This window comes from Myxine glutinosa, chromosome 2 (assembly GCF_964187855.1).
Source record: "Myxine glutinosa chromosome 2, kmMyxGlut1.1, whole genome shotgun sequence".
NCBI classification, from domain to species: domain Eukaryota; kingdom Metazoa; phylum Chordata; class Myxini; order Myxiniformes; family Myxinidae; genus Myxine; species Myxine glutinosa.
The window spans coordinates 255,257,337-255,272,033 of record NC_136262.1 but is presented as its reverse complement, the minus strand read 5'-3'; the positions used below and the strand labels follow the sequence as shown (position 1 = coordinate 255,272,033).

General features: G+C 42.4%; 1 protein-coding gene across 2 annotated transcripts in view; it reads right to left on the bottom strand.

Annotated features, from left to right (window-relative positions):
* Positions 1-1,802: 1,802 nt before the first annotated feature.
* The window catches only part of LOC137420649 (uncharacterized), a 59,346-nt gene continuing 46,451 nt past the window's right edge, over positions 1,803-14,697 (bottom strand). For both annotated transcript variants that reach the window (XM_068105886.2, XM_078772440.1), the window contains one exon: positions 1,803-3,293. In XM_068105886.2, coding sequence (XP_067961987.2) covers positions 2,185-3,293 — 1,109 coding nt within the window. In that variant the 3' untranslated portion in view covers positions 1,803-2,184. The remainder of the gene's footprint in view (positions 3,294-14,697) is intronic.

The window sequence follows — 14,697 nt, the reverse complement described above, 5'->3', positions numbered from 1 at the left end:
AACAAATAAACAATTGGAGATAAAAAAGAAATCATAGAATCATTTTGTTTAACAAAATTTAACTTAAAATTTTGACTCAGGAAAGTAGCCACCTTTTGCAGATATAACCGCAGAACACACTCGTGGCATTCTTTCTACAATGGAAATCAAATATTGTCCGGGAAGTTCTTCCCAACACTGTTGCAGAAGTTCCCACAAATGTGTTGCACTTGTAGGTTGCTTTGCTTTCACCCTTCTGTCCAGTTCAACCCAAACCAACTCGATGGGGTTTAAGTCTGCCGACTGTGCTGGCCATTCCATGATTTGAAGCCTACCGTCTTGTTCTTTTCCTCGAAGATAGTTTTGACATAGCCTGGAGGTGTGCTTCGGGTCATTATCTTTCTGTAGGATGAACCCCTGACCAACTAGGCGTATACCAGAGGGTATTGCATGGCGCTGCAAAATGCTGTGGTAGCCCTTTTGGTTCAGGGTGCCAGTCACTCTGTGCAAGTCGCCGACTCTGGATCCAGCAAAAGAGCACCAGATCATCACGCTTCCTCCTCCATGTTTGACAGTTGGTGTCACACACCATCCTTTTGCCATCCATCCTTTTGCCAAATCTTTGCATCCATCCATCTTTGCCAAAAGCATCAAGTCTTTGCCAAATCCATCTTTGCCAAAACCATCCTTTTGCCTACTCGGCGGCATACAAAAACCTGTGTGATGATCCAAATATTTCAAATTTTGATTCATCAGTCCATAAGATCTTCTTCCAGTCTTCAGTAGTCCACTGGCGGTGCTTCATGGCCCAGGCAAGCCTCTTTTTCTTATTTTGCCATCTTAGCAATGGCTTTCTTACTGCCACTCGACCTGTCAAACCTGCAGCTCGAAGTCTTCTCTTCAGTTGAAACTGAGACTTCCTTACTTCGACCAGTGTTAAGCTGTGCTTGAAGCTGTTGTCCTGTGAGCCGCCTATCACGCAAGCTGTTGACTCTCAGAAACTTGTCTTCTGATTTTGTTGTGGCTTTGGGTCTGCCAGACCTCTTCCTGTCAGAGTTTCCTCCAATTTCCAATATACTACTTCCTGCAGTGCAATATTGTCCAAATAATGCTTCAGAGGGTGTAATAACAGTCTGTTCCAATACTGCATTTATACAGACAGGGGGGTTGTAATCAAGTAATCAGCAGAGGTTGGGACACCTGTAGGAATTGTTTGCATCAACTTTCAAGGCTTAATTTACTTACATTGCTGCAGAACAGCTGTAAGTTGTAAACCCATTACTTGTTCCCTGAAGGCTTTTTTTTTTTTTTACAATATAACTGTGCAATTTACATTATATTCCCGTCTTTGCTAACCCCAAATTTTTTTTTAACCTCCAGCAGTTTACTGCTTACGTTTGTACCATTTCAGGTTATTCACTGGACATTAAACTGCATAAATTTCAATAAAAACTGGAAAAATTGAGGTGTTCTAAAACTTTTGACCGGTAGTGTCCATCAAACAAACAGTTTTAAATGGAGCAGCTCGCCACCATTTGAACATTCAAATTGCATCAGATATGGCAATAAATGCAAATTGTTGCTCCCAGTTTGCCAGCGCGATGACAGAAGACGCCATTTTCATTTTTGCCGCCTTCATCCCTACCCCATCTGGAATCCTGTGCGGGCACAGTCAACTTGCTAGTTTTATGCAAAGATAAGAACATTTACCCTGTGCTCGAATCTGCAGGTTTTAATTATTTATTTCCACAGGCTTTAAAAAGTACCCGATTATTGTCCGGCAAGAAATACAACGACGAAAGAAGACGACGGTGCAGCAGGCCTCACCTTCAAGTGAACAATTTATTTCTTCGATTAGAATGACAAGCACATAATGAATTAAACAAATGGCGGAACATGTTAATGCAAGAACAAGAGCAAAATTCCTTTTGGATAGTCGTTTCAAACACAAGTGAACTACACAAGCGAACACCGTCTGCAAAGGACCACGAGGACCCGTCGAAGAAGTGCTTCAAGATTTTTTTTTTAAAGAAAATTTTTATCGACAAAAATTGGTACAAAAAGCTCATTTTCAAATTGGTATCAATGGCAGAAATAAGTAAATAACACCCTTCACTTGTTTCGTCCGAAGCTGTGCGCCTATACTGGTATCATGAGCTTCGTTCTTCAAAAACCAATCGGGATTCGGGAAATAAAACGCAACATTTATGTCTTGATCTTTTGTTTGTTGTGCACACGTACATGTGCGTTCAGGTTCCCTACCATTGTAAAGGCCTTTCCACATTCTGAGCAGACGAAAGGCTTTTCCCCCGAATGTTTCCGCAGATGGCTCGTGAGATGCGGTTTCTGGGTGAACCTTTCTCCGCATTCATTGCATTGAAAGGGTTTCACGGGCATGTGAGTGCGTCGGTGGAGATTAACGTCTCGCAGTTGCTTGAACTTTTTTCCGCACTCTTCACACTGATAGGGTCTTTCGCCGGTGTGACTCCGAGAATGATATATCAACGACGTCGGCCAGAAGAAGGAGCGCCCGCACACCTCGCAATCGTACGTCTTGGGCGAGGGACGCGTCTTCCCGATGTGCGTGTGCCTGTGGCGCGTGAGGCCTACCTTTTGCGCGTAACGTTTTCCACAATCGACGCATTCGTACTTCAGTTTAGCGTGGTTTTGACGATGGCAGAATAGGTAGGCCTTGAACGCGAAGGCCTTGCCGCATTCCTCGCACTTATAAGGCTTTTCCCCGGTGTGCACGTGCTTATGATCCGTAAGTGTGGTCTGCTGCGTGAAGCACTTATCACAATATGGGCACTTGTACGGTTTTTCCCCCGTGTGTACACGGCGGTGACGTGCTAAGTTAGAAGTAGTTCCAAAAGATTTATTGCAAACCTGACACTTGTACGGTTTCTCTCCGACGAGCACGCAACGGTGTATGCCAAGTTTGTATTGGTTCGCAAAATATTTTCCACAGCGTTCGCATCCAAATTTTTTCCACTTATTGATCCTGGAGTCTACGGGCTGACCGTCTGTGGTCTCGACGCCGGTGCAGATAATGGCGGGCTCGGACGCTTGCACGGACAGGATCTCCTGCAACTGTTGGTACGTTTCATCTTGCACGGACTGCATATCCGGTGAAAACACAAGTGAGGATAAAACGAGCATTTCCGGTTTCATTCCCTCACTTACAAGGCTGCTGGATTTGAGCACCATGCGATTTTCAACCGACTCGATCTGACAGCCTTCGTCCCGCAGAGGAAAGGAAGTTTCCTTCGACTGGCAATTCTTAGAGACCAATGCACTTTGTTCATCACTTGTGCCTAGGGTGAAACAACAGCACTTCATATTAACCACAACATGAGCTTTCTCATTGCACGCAAGCAACAGGCTGCATTGGGAATCATGGGAAAAAAGATATATGTGATGAGCAAGTAAATAAATAAATCACATGGATACGTTCAGGAAGGATAAACTTTCAACAAAACTATCCAAAGGGGGGAAAGGGCCACGTCGACCAATTTTAACACCCCAAAGTGAATGTCTGGCATGTACAGTATTCAATGCATCTCCCAAGGCAACATTCAGCGAGCAAATCTTTTCTTTGTATATTTACTTGATGATCTTTAGGCCTCAGTCACACTGGATCGTACAATTTCTGGATCGTGCGATTGATGGCAATCTGGCCGAGGTACGACCAATCGTCAATATTTGCTACGCTCTCCATTTGCGATCGCAAACAGCGATTGGTTTTAAGGGTCATCGTACGATTGGTGGTACACGTGGTTGTGCGATCACCAACGATTGGAGAAGATCGATCGCAACATCAATCGTAGGTAATCGTGCGAATAATGGTGGCGATCAGCGACCAATCGTACGGTCAATCGTGGCGACTTGCGACCGCTCGGACAATCAATCGTGGCGACCTGCGAACGCTCGCAGGATCGATCGTGAGGTTGAACGACAGGTGGCACCACCAATCGTCAGGTGGCAGGACCAGTAGCACGACCAATCGTGCGACTACTTGACCCGCGATCATGCACGACTGGTGGTACGACCATGTAAGACCTGTCTGCGACCTCTTACGATTTGGAATCGCAGGTCAGAAGTTTTGAACATGACCATCGACCTTGCTGCGACTGATTTTACTCTGGCGATCACCCACGACCTCTGCGACCAGTCGTGCGCTCTTTCTACGATTCGCCCGCAATTCACAAAATTTTCGGTCGCAGCTAGGTCGTAACCTGGTCGCAGGCCCGGTGTGACTGGGGCTTTACACTCCCTGAACAACCGTGTGTAAGATCCGCAGATAATTCTCCTCTCGGTCAATGTCCCCTATAATCCAGCAACATGCAGACTGCAGTCACATCCATCCACCTCTACTCTGGAAAGAACCACCAACAAACTATTTGCTCTGTAACTGCCCGGATTTCATCCGGAGTATTGCAAATAATACTGCATATGCACATCCGGATCATCAGCTGGGAACTGTCAACAATCATTGAGGCTTTGACTACTCAATCCCAGATACGCTTCAAACAGCCAGTCCAAAACATGACCTGTGTATGTGTGCGAGAGTGGTAGAAGCAGAAAAAACAAGTGAATCCTCTTGGATTGCGCTGAGGTTTGGGCATGGAATTTCTCGCTTCACCAGTGCGCGTGCGCGAATTTACGTCACGTCGGCAGCGAGAAGGGGTTCCCCAACACGAACCAATCAGGAACTGCCACGTCACACTTATATGATCTCAGAATTCCTGTGACAGGAATTCGCGTTACACTGGCTGGAAGTCATTCGCTAGAGGCGCTTCCTCAGCGCTAATATAGTGGATTTACCAGAAATAAAAAAAATAGGGGCAATACCTCCGGGCACTCACCTGGTAGAATAAAGCAGTATACTACAATGACTAAAGGTATTTTAAACCAATTTCAATGGTTGCGAGAAGACAGGGCAGCATGCACAATCATACTAACGAAATCATGAGATTTTAAACAAACAAAACAATAACTATTTTTGGGGGCAGACACCCCCACCCCGATCCCCACCCCATATATCTCCTGAGACCCCAATTATAATGCCTTGAACAAATATTGGTACATCATGGGTGATGAAGGTTGTGGTGAAGTTTCATGGAAATTGTGTGTGTAGTTTCAGAGAGAAGAGCAAATACCTACTTTCAAACCCCCCCACATCGCCCTCCCCCCCCCCCCCCCCCCAGTAGACCCCTTTAGGGCCCGATTTTTTTTTAATGCTGTAAACAAACTTTGGTACATTATGGGTGTTCAAGCTTGTGGTCAAGTTTCATCAGAATTGTGTGTGTAGTTCCTGAGAAGAAAGCAAATACCTATTTTTTTTGGGGGGGGGGGGGGGGGGTCAAACCTGGACCCACTTTGACCCCCGTAGACCCTCTTAGACTTCGATTTTCTTAGCGTTGTGAACAAACATTGGTACATCACGGGTGGTGAAGGTTGTGGTCAAGTTTCATCAAAATAGTGTGTGTAGTTTAAGATGTAAAAGCAAATTCTTATTTTGGGGGGGTCAAACCTGGATCCACTTTGACCCCCAGTAGACCCCTTAAACCTCGATTTTTTTAAATTCCGTGAACAAACTTTAGTCACAAAACAACAAACATCGTTTGTGCCAAGTTTTGTCACAATCCCATCAGCGGTTTCGGAGAAGAAGTTGCAAGTGTTTACAGACTGACGACGCGCCATCGCATAAGCTCCCCGGAACTACATTCCAGGTGAGCTAAAAACCAGAGAGAGAGGAAAGAATTGTGAATTTAACGATTTTGTCATTACTTAATTTCAACATTGGATACATGTACCTTGCTTGGCGCTACCCTGAATCCTGATTTGCTATCGAGTTTTGTCTTGGAGAATTGCTTCTACGAAAAAAAGAGAAGAAAACAAGTACAGATACATTCAAAGTACACCACCCCCATGCCAAATAATTATATATCCTACAGCGCGGCATTCCTGGGGCGCCTCCGGCGCCCGGCAATACCGCAGTGCAGCTCATAGAGGCTGCATTGGGAGGGAGAGGTTTACACTAATTGATTGATTAATTAGGTTTACTCTCCATGAAATGGAGAGTAACCTATTATTACTGCGAGAGTTTTTCTTATTATTATTCTTCCGCCCTATTTTGCACCTCCGAAAACTTCATAATTAATGTTCTCAGCAACCGCTGGTCGGATTGACAGGAAATTTTCATCAAATGATTGTCTCGGCCTCTAGAATTTTTTAATGCTAATTATGACGTCATGGGTCACGTGGTATGGGCGCCATCTTGTAAAACACATTCAAATTTTCCCCTCTGTATCTCCGAAACCGCTCAATGGAAAAATTTGAGGAATGGCTCATTCTAAAGAACTCTGCAATGGGAACAAAAAACATGTCTATCGAGTATATTTAAAATGCTAACGTTAAGAGGTTAGAATTCGTCAAACAAAAATTTTTCTCCCCCGAAAATGAGATTTTTTTTCCCAGATGCTTAGTTAAAAAAAACTCAATGCAAAAATTTCGAAGTCATACGGCACATGGTTCGGCCGCCATCTTGTTTTTCGTGAAAAAAACACAAAAAACCCTTTTTCTCCGCAACGGCTGAACGGAGAGCCCAAACTTGGCAAGCATATTCGCATACCCATGACAAACAAAAAAGCCTGTGACAACGATGTCATCCGACACATGCTTTCAGAGTTATGACGTTTTTAAGCTCAAACTAGAAATGGTATTACCTCCATAATTTGTGAAGATATCGAGTGGAAACGTTACACAAATGTTCCTCATGGGGGGATGTTTCAATGTTACTTGAGACGTTTTGATAAGTCACATGGTTTGGCCGCAATAAATAATGCAAGGCAAATTCTAAAAAGCTTATAACTCTTGAACCACTGCATTGATCGACTTGAATTTTTAATGCAATGTAGCTCTCATCAAGCAGAAGAAGTATGCAAAATTTCAAGATGATTGGATGTACGGTCTCGAAGCTATAAGTCTTTATTGTTGAAAGAAGAAGAAACGCACCGTTTTGTCCTTCCAGGACGTGATTACGATCACACGATCTCCCGCGGTCATTTGAACCTCAAATAAAATTATAATTGAAGATTTGTCAATAGCTGAGGTATATTAACAAACAAATGAAACAGAATGTGTGTGTGTGGGGGGGGGGGGGGTGCGTGTGGAGGAGGGGGGGCGTTGGATGTGTGTGTGTGTGTATGTGTGGAGGGGTGTGCATGTGGGGGCAGGGGGGATGTGTGTGTGTGTGTGTGTGTGTGTGTGTGTGTGTGTGTGTGTGTGTGTGTGTGTGAAGGGGGGTATGTGTGGGGGGATGTGTGTGTGGGGGGATGTGTGTGTGGGGGGATGTGTGTGTGGGTGTGGGGGGGGGTGGATATGTGTGTGTGGGGAGGGGTTGGGGTGTGCATGTGGAGGATGGGGGGTTGGATGTGTGTGTGTGTGTATATGTCTGAAGGTGTGTGTGTGTATATGTGTGAAGGTGTGTGTGTGTGTGTGTGTGTGTGTGTGTGTGTGTATGTGTGTGTGTGTGTTGGGGGTGGGGGATGTGTGCGTGTGTTTGTGTGTGTGTGTGTGTGGATGTGCGTGTGTGTGTGTGTGTGGATGTGTGTGTGGGTGTGGGGGGGGGGGGTGAATATGTGTGTGTGTGGATGGTGGGGGGGCGGGGGGGAGGGGGGGTTGGGGTGTGCATGTGGAGGAGGGAGGGTTGGATATGTGTGTGTGTGTGTGTGTGTGTGTGTGAGTGGAGGGGGGTGTGTGTGTATGTGTGGAGGGGTGGGGGGGATGTGTGTGTGTGTGTGTGTGTGTGTGTGTGTGTGTGTGTGTGTGTGTGTGTGTGTGTGTGTGTGTGTGTGTGTTGGGGGTGGGGAATGTGTGCGTGTGTTTGTGTGTTAGGGGTGGGGGGATGTGTGTGTGTGTGTGTGTGCGTGTGTGTGTGTGTGTTGGGGGTGGGGGTGTGGGGGGAGGGGTGTGGGGGTGTCGGTAGGGGGGGATGTGTGTGTCTGTGTGTGTGTGTGTGTGTGTGTGTGTGTGTGTGTGTGTGTGTGTGTGTGTGTTGGGGGTGTGGTGTGTGTGTGTGTGTGGAGGTGGGGGGATGTGGGGGAGGGGGGGGGGTTGGCGTGTGTGTGTGTTGTAGGGGTGTGCGTGTGGGGGGAGGGGTGTGGGGGTATCGGTAGGGGGGGATGTGTGTGTGTGTGTGTGTGTGTGTGTGTGTGTCTGTGTGTGTCTGTGTGTGTGTATCGGGGTTGTATCCAAGGGGGTTGTGTCAAAGCATGTCCAATGAAAGTGGGGTTGTATCAAAAGTGGGGTTGTATCAAAAGTGGGGTTGTATCAAAAGTGGGTGCGAGTAAACCGGTCATCACTGCCAGCAGTTTTAAAGTGGCAGTTCGAGTTGTATAATTAAAATCAATAAAAGATTATCACAAAATATTTTCTTAATCAATTGGCTAATAGCATAACTAAACCACAAGTGCTTCATCCGAAGATGTATCTTTTAGAAATTTAATTAAATAAGTCATTAATAAATAAAAAAATAATTAATTGATTAAATGATTAATCAATAAATCAAAAATATCCTTGATAGCCACATCACTTGGTCACTGTCATGTCCAAATATTAGCTTCCCAGCTCAAAAGGTGCCTGAGATATTGGCCAAATGAGAAAGAAAATAAATAAATGATTAATAATGAAAATAAATAAATAATAATCATTAAAAAATTAAATTATTAATCAATTCGGTCACAGAACACATAAACCACCACCATTTCAGCAGAATCTGTAACTGAAATTTTTTTGTTTTGTAGTAATTAATCAAATAATTAAATAATTAATCGATTCATTGATTAATCAATAAATCAAAAATATCCTTGAAAGCCACATCACTTGGTCACTCATGTCCAAATATTAGCCTCCGAGCTCAAACGGTGCCTGAGATATTGGCCAAATGATAAAGATAATAAATAAATGATTAATAATGAAAATAAAAAAATAATAATCATTAAAAAATTAAGTTATTAATCAATTCGGTCATAGAACACATAAACCACCACCATTTCATCAGAATCTCTAACTTAAAAAAAAAAAAATTCGTCATTAATCGAATAATTAAATAATTAATTGATTAATTGATTAATTAATAAATCAAAAATAGCCTTTGCAGCCAAATCACCTGGTCATTGGCATGTCGAAATATCAGCTTCCGAACTCAAAAGGTGCCTGCGTTAATGGTCAGAAGAGAAAGGAAATTTGATTAAATAAATAAGTACTTAATTAATCGCTAATAATGAAATAACTCCTCAATTAATTGATTAATCAAAAAACAAAAAATAGCGTTTTTGACAAAGGATTTGCTCACTATTGTGCCGAAATTTGAGCTTCCTAGCTCAAAGGATGGCTGAGATATCGCCCGGACAAGCAAACAAACAAACAAGAAAACAAGAAAACAAGTACACATACATTCAAAGTACACCGCCCCATGCCAAATAATTAAATATGCTGCAGCGCGGCATTGCCGGGGCGCCTCCGGCGCCCGGCAATACCGCAGTGCAGCTCATTGAGGCTGCATTGGGAGGGAGAGGTGTACACTAATTGATTGATTAATTGTATAATTAAAATCAATAAAAGATTATCACAAAATATTTTCATAATCAATTGGCTAATCGCATAACTAAACCACTAGTGCTTCATCCGAAGATGTATCTTTTAGAAATTTAATTAAATAAGTCATTTATAAAAAATTAAATAATTAATTGATTAATCAATAAATAATTAATAGATGAAATGATTAATCAATAAATCAAAAATATCCTTGATAGCCACATCACTTGGTCACTCATGTCCAAATATTAGCTTCCCAGCTCAAAAGGTGCCTGAGATATTGGCCAAATGAGAAAGAAAATAAATAAATGATTAATAATGAAAATAAATAAATAATAATCATAAAAAAATTAAATTATTAATCAATTTGGTCAGAGAACACATAAACTACCACTATTTCATCAGAATCTGCAACTTGAAACAAAAAATTTTTTTTGTCATTAATCGAATAATTAAATAATTAATCGATTAATTGATTAATTAATAAATCAAAAATATCCTTTGCAGCCAAATCACCTGGTCATTGGCATGTCCAAATATCAGCTTCCTAACTCAAAAGGTGCCTGAGTTAATGGTCAGAAGAGAAAGGAAATTTGATTAATTAAATAAGTACTTAATTCATCGCTAATAATTAAATAACTCCTCAATTTATTGATTAATCAAAAAAATAATAATACCGTTTTTGACAAAGGACTTGCTCACTATTGTGCCGAAATTTCAGCTTCGTAGCTCAAAGGATGGCTGAGATATCGTCCGGACAACCAAGAAACAAACAAACAAACAAACAAGAAAGAAAGCAAGAAAACAAAACCAGAGTGAAAACTGAGTACTCTCTTTCAGCGTGCGTCACTGCCGAGCCCCCTTCGGTGCCCGGCAATGACGTTTTGCAATGCCTGGAGATGGCATAGGAAAGGAGCGGTGTACAACAAACAACCAGAGTGAAAACTGAGTACTCTCTTTCAGCGTGCGTCACTGCCGAGCCCCCTTCGGTGCCCAGCAATGACGATTTGCAATGCCTGGAGATGGCATAGGAAAGGAGCGGTGTACAACAAGTACACATACATTCAAAGTACACCGCCCCATGCCAAATAATTAAATATCCTACAGCGCGGCATTGCCGGGGCGCCTCTGGCGCCCGGCAATACCGCAGTGCACCTCATAGAGGCTGCATTGGGAGGGAGAGGTTCCAGACACACTCCCACCCGCAACCTCCGCTCTGCTGGTACCAACCTCCTGACCCCCCCCATCCGGACCAAATTTAGATCCTGGGGGGACAGGGCCTTCTCCATCGCTGCTCCCACCCTCTGGAACTCGCTACCTCACACCATCAGAGACTCCTCCTCACTCACCACATTCAAAACATCACTCAAGACCCACCTGTTCAACACTGCATTCAACATTTAACCCACAGCATCTAACCCCTGACTATCTCCTCTCCTTCTCCCTCCTTTGTGCTTTGAATATTTCCCTATTGATTCTTCTTTTTTTGCAATTGTCTTTATGTTTTGCTATGCGTTATGTTTTGCACTCTGTCAAAGCGTCTTTGGGCTTCCTGAAAAGCGCTATATAAAATAAATGCATTATTATTATTATTATTAGAGGTGTATGCTAATTGATTGATTAATTGTAGAATTAAAATCAATAAAAGATTATCACAAATTATTTTCTTAATCAATTGGCTAATAGCATAACTAAACCACTCGTGCTTCATCCGAAGATGTATCTTTTAGAAATTTAATTAAATAAGTCATTAATAAAAAAATTAAAGAATTAATTGATTCACCAAAAAATAATTAATAGATTAAATGATTAATCAATAAATCAAAAATATCCTTGATAGCCACATCACTTGGTCACTGTCATGTCCAAATATTAGTTTCCCAGCTCAAAAGGTGCCTGAGATATTGGCCAAATGAGAAAGAAAATAAATGAATGATTAATAATGAAAATAAATAAATAATAATCATTAAAAAATTAAATTATCAATCAATTCGGTCACAGAACACATAAACCACCACCATTTCATCAGAATCTGTAACTGGGGAAAACAATTTTTTTTTACTAATTAATCGAATAATTAAATAATTAATCGATTCATTGATTAATTGATTAATCAATAAATCAAAAATATCCTTGATAGCCACATCACTTGGTCGCTCATGTCCAAATATTAGCTTCCCAGCTCAAAAGGTGCCTGAGATATTGGCCAAATGAGAAAGAAAACAAGTGAATCCTCTTGGATTGCGCTGAGGTTCGGGCATGGAATTTCTAGGAGGAAGTATAATTTGTATGCAATGAAAGTACATGTAATATGGGATCGAGTAAGATCGAGTAAGCTTCACCAGTGCGCGTGCGCGAATTTACGTCACGTCGGCAGCGAGAAGGCGTTCCCCAACACGAACCAATCAGGAACTGCCACGCCCACTTATATGATCTCCGAATTCCTGTGACAGGAATTAGCGTTACACTGGCTGGAAGTCAATCGCTAAAGGCGCTTCCTCAGCGCCAATAAATAAATGATTAATACAACAACAACAACATGCATTTTAAGGCCATTTTCCCTGCTCGAGCGGGGGTTAGCCTTGCGGTCCCCATGACAATCTTCTCCATTTTGCCCTATTTTCTGCATCTCTCCTTGGCTGACATCTCCCCCTTGCCCGCATTTCTTCTTCCACCATCTTTAGCCAAGTCTTTCTCGGTCTTCCCCGTCCTCTACTTCCTTCTACATCAATTTCCATCACTCTTCTCAACCAGTCACTTTCATCCTTCCTCAACACATGACCAAACCATCTCAGCCTGTTCCTCTTCACAGCATCAATCACAGGCAATATTCCCATCATCTTTCGCAATTCATCATTTGTCTTCCTCTCTCTCAACGATACTCCGCACATCCATCGAACCATTCGCATTTCCACCCTTTCCAGCCTTCGTTGCTGCTCTACGTTCATTACCCATGTCTCGCTCCCATAAATCATAACACTTCTCACACATGCAGCATACACCTTTCCCTTCAGCTTCAACGACACTCCCCTCCTCGTCAGCACGACACTCAGTTCCCGAAACTTCTTCCATGCACATCTCACTCTAGCAACCGTTGCCGAGTCTGATCCACCTTCTCCATTCAGCATGTCTCCTAGGTAACAAAATGTTTTCACACCTTCCAGCTTCACGCCATCTCCAAGATCCAACTCAACATTTCCTCCATCTGCAGCTCCCTCTGTGCACACCTTACATTTGAATGTAGCTGCCACACTGGTAAATGACCCTCTCAGACCACTACATTTTTGATGAACCCACTCAGCGCACATTGTACATTGAATGGAGTTCACTCCGACACCCTTCCTGCACACAGCACACGGCCACTTCCCAGTTCTTTCCACCTCACCACATGCTTTACCACTTGCCATCACCTCCATCTTTCCGATATTCACCTTCAGACCTTTTGTCTCCATACATTCCTTCCACTTGTTCATCTTTTCCTTCAGTCCATCCATACTTTCCGCAATCAACACCAGATCATCTGCATACAACTCCCATGGTAAACCCTCCTTTACGTTCTGAGCCAGCACCTCCATCACAGCTACAAATAGTAGTGGACTTAGTACCGACCCCTGATGCACTCCCACCTTCACCTCAAACTCACCACTGTTCCCGTCCTTCGTCCTTACAGCTGTGCGCGCTCTTTTGTACATTGCCATCACTACTCTGATCAACCATTCCTCCACTCCTAACTTCCTCAATGCCCATGTCAATACTTTGTGTGGAACCCTATTGAATGCTTTCTCCAGATCAACAAACCCCCAAAACAACTTCTTCCTCTTCTCCATGTACTTCTCCTGCAACTGCCTCACAATGAAAAGTGCATCTGTCGTTCCTCTTCCTGGCATAAATCCAAACTGCATTTCGTCGATCTTCACTTTCTTCCTTATCCTCCTCTCCAACACCCTTTCCAATCCCTTCATTCCATGCTCCAATAACTTTATCGCTCGGTACGAGCCACACTCCAGAGGGTCACCTTTCCACTTGTATGGAGGGACGAGGGTCGAGGGTACTCAGTTCCCAATCCACTGGAATGCGGCCTTCTTTCACCACCAGATTACAGATCTCTGTCATTCTCTTCACACCCCAACTTCCTGCTGCCTTCAACATATCTCCCACAACTCCCGTCGGCCCTCCCGCTTTTCCACTCTTCATTGCTTTTATCGCTTCCTCAACTTCCTTCTCAGTTATCTTCTCTGCCGGTCCTAAAACTGGGTTACTCTCTATGTTGCCATCCCATTCATTCTCTGTATTCAACAGCATTTCCATATATCTTTTCCATCTTCCTTTAATTCCATCTGGGTCGACAACGATTTGTCCCACTTCATCCTTCAAGCAACTCACCCCCATCACATCACACCGCTCTTTCGCTATGTGCTTTGCAATCCTGAATACTGCTTTCTGACCCTCTTCCGAATCCAAGCGTTCTCCGAACATTTTCCTACATGCCTCCTGGGAAATGATTAATAATGAAAATAAATAAATAATAATCATAAAAAATCAAATTATTAATCAATTCGGTCAGACAACACATAAACCACCACCATTTCATCAGAATCTGCAACTTAAAAAACAAAAAAAAATTGTCATTAATCAAATAATTAAATAATTAATCGATTAATTAATAATTGATTAATCAATAAATCAAAAATATCCTTGATAGCCATATCACTTGGTCACTCATGTCCAAATATTAGCTTCTGAGCTCAAAAGGTGCCTGGGATATTGGCCAAATGAGAAAGAAGATAAATAAATGATTAATAATGAAAATAAATAAATAATAATTAATCATAAAAAAATTAAATTATTAATCAATTCGGTCAGAGAACACATAAACCACCACCATTTCATCAGAATCTGTAACTTTCAAAAAAAAAAAAATTGTCATTAATGAAATAATTAAATAATTAATCGATTCATTGATTAATTGATTAATTAATAAATCAAAAATAGCCTTTGCAGCCAAATCACCTGGTCATTGGCATGTCCAAATATCAGCTTCCTAACTCAAAAGGTGCCTGAGTTAATGGTCAGAAGAGAAAGGAAATTTGATTAAATAAATAAGTACTTAATTAATCA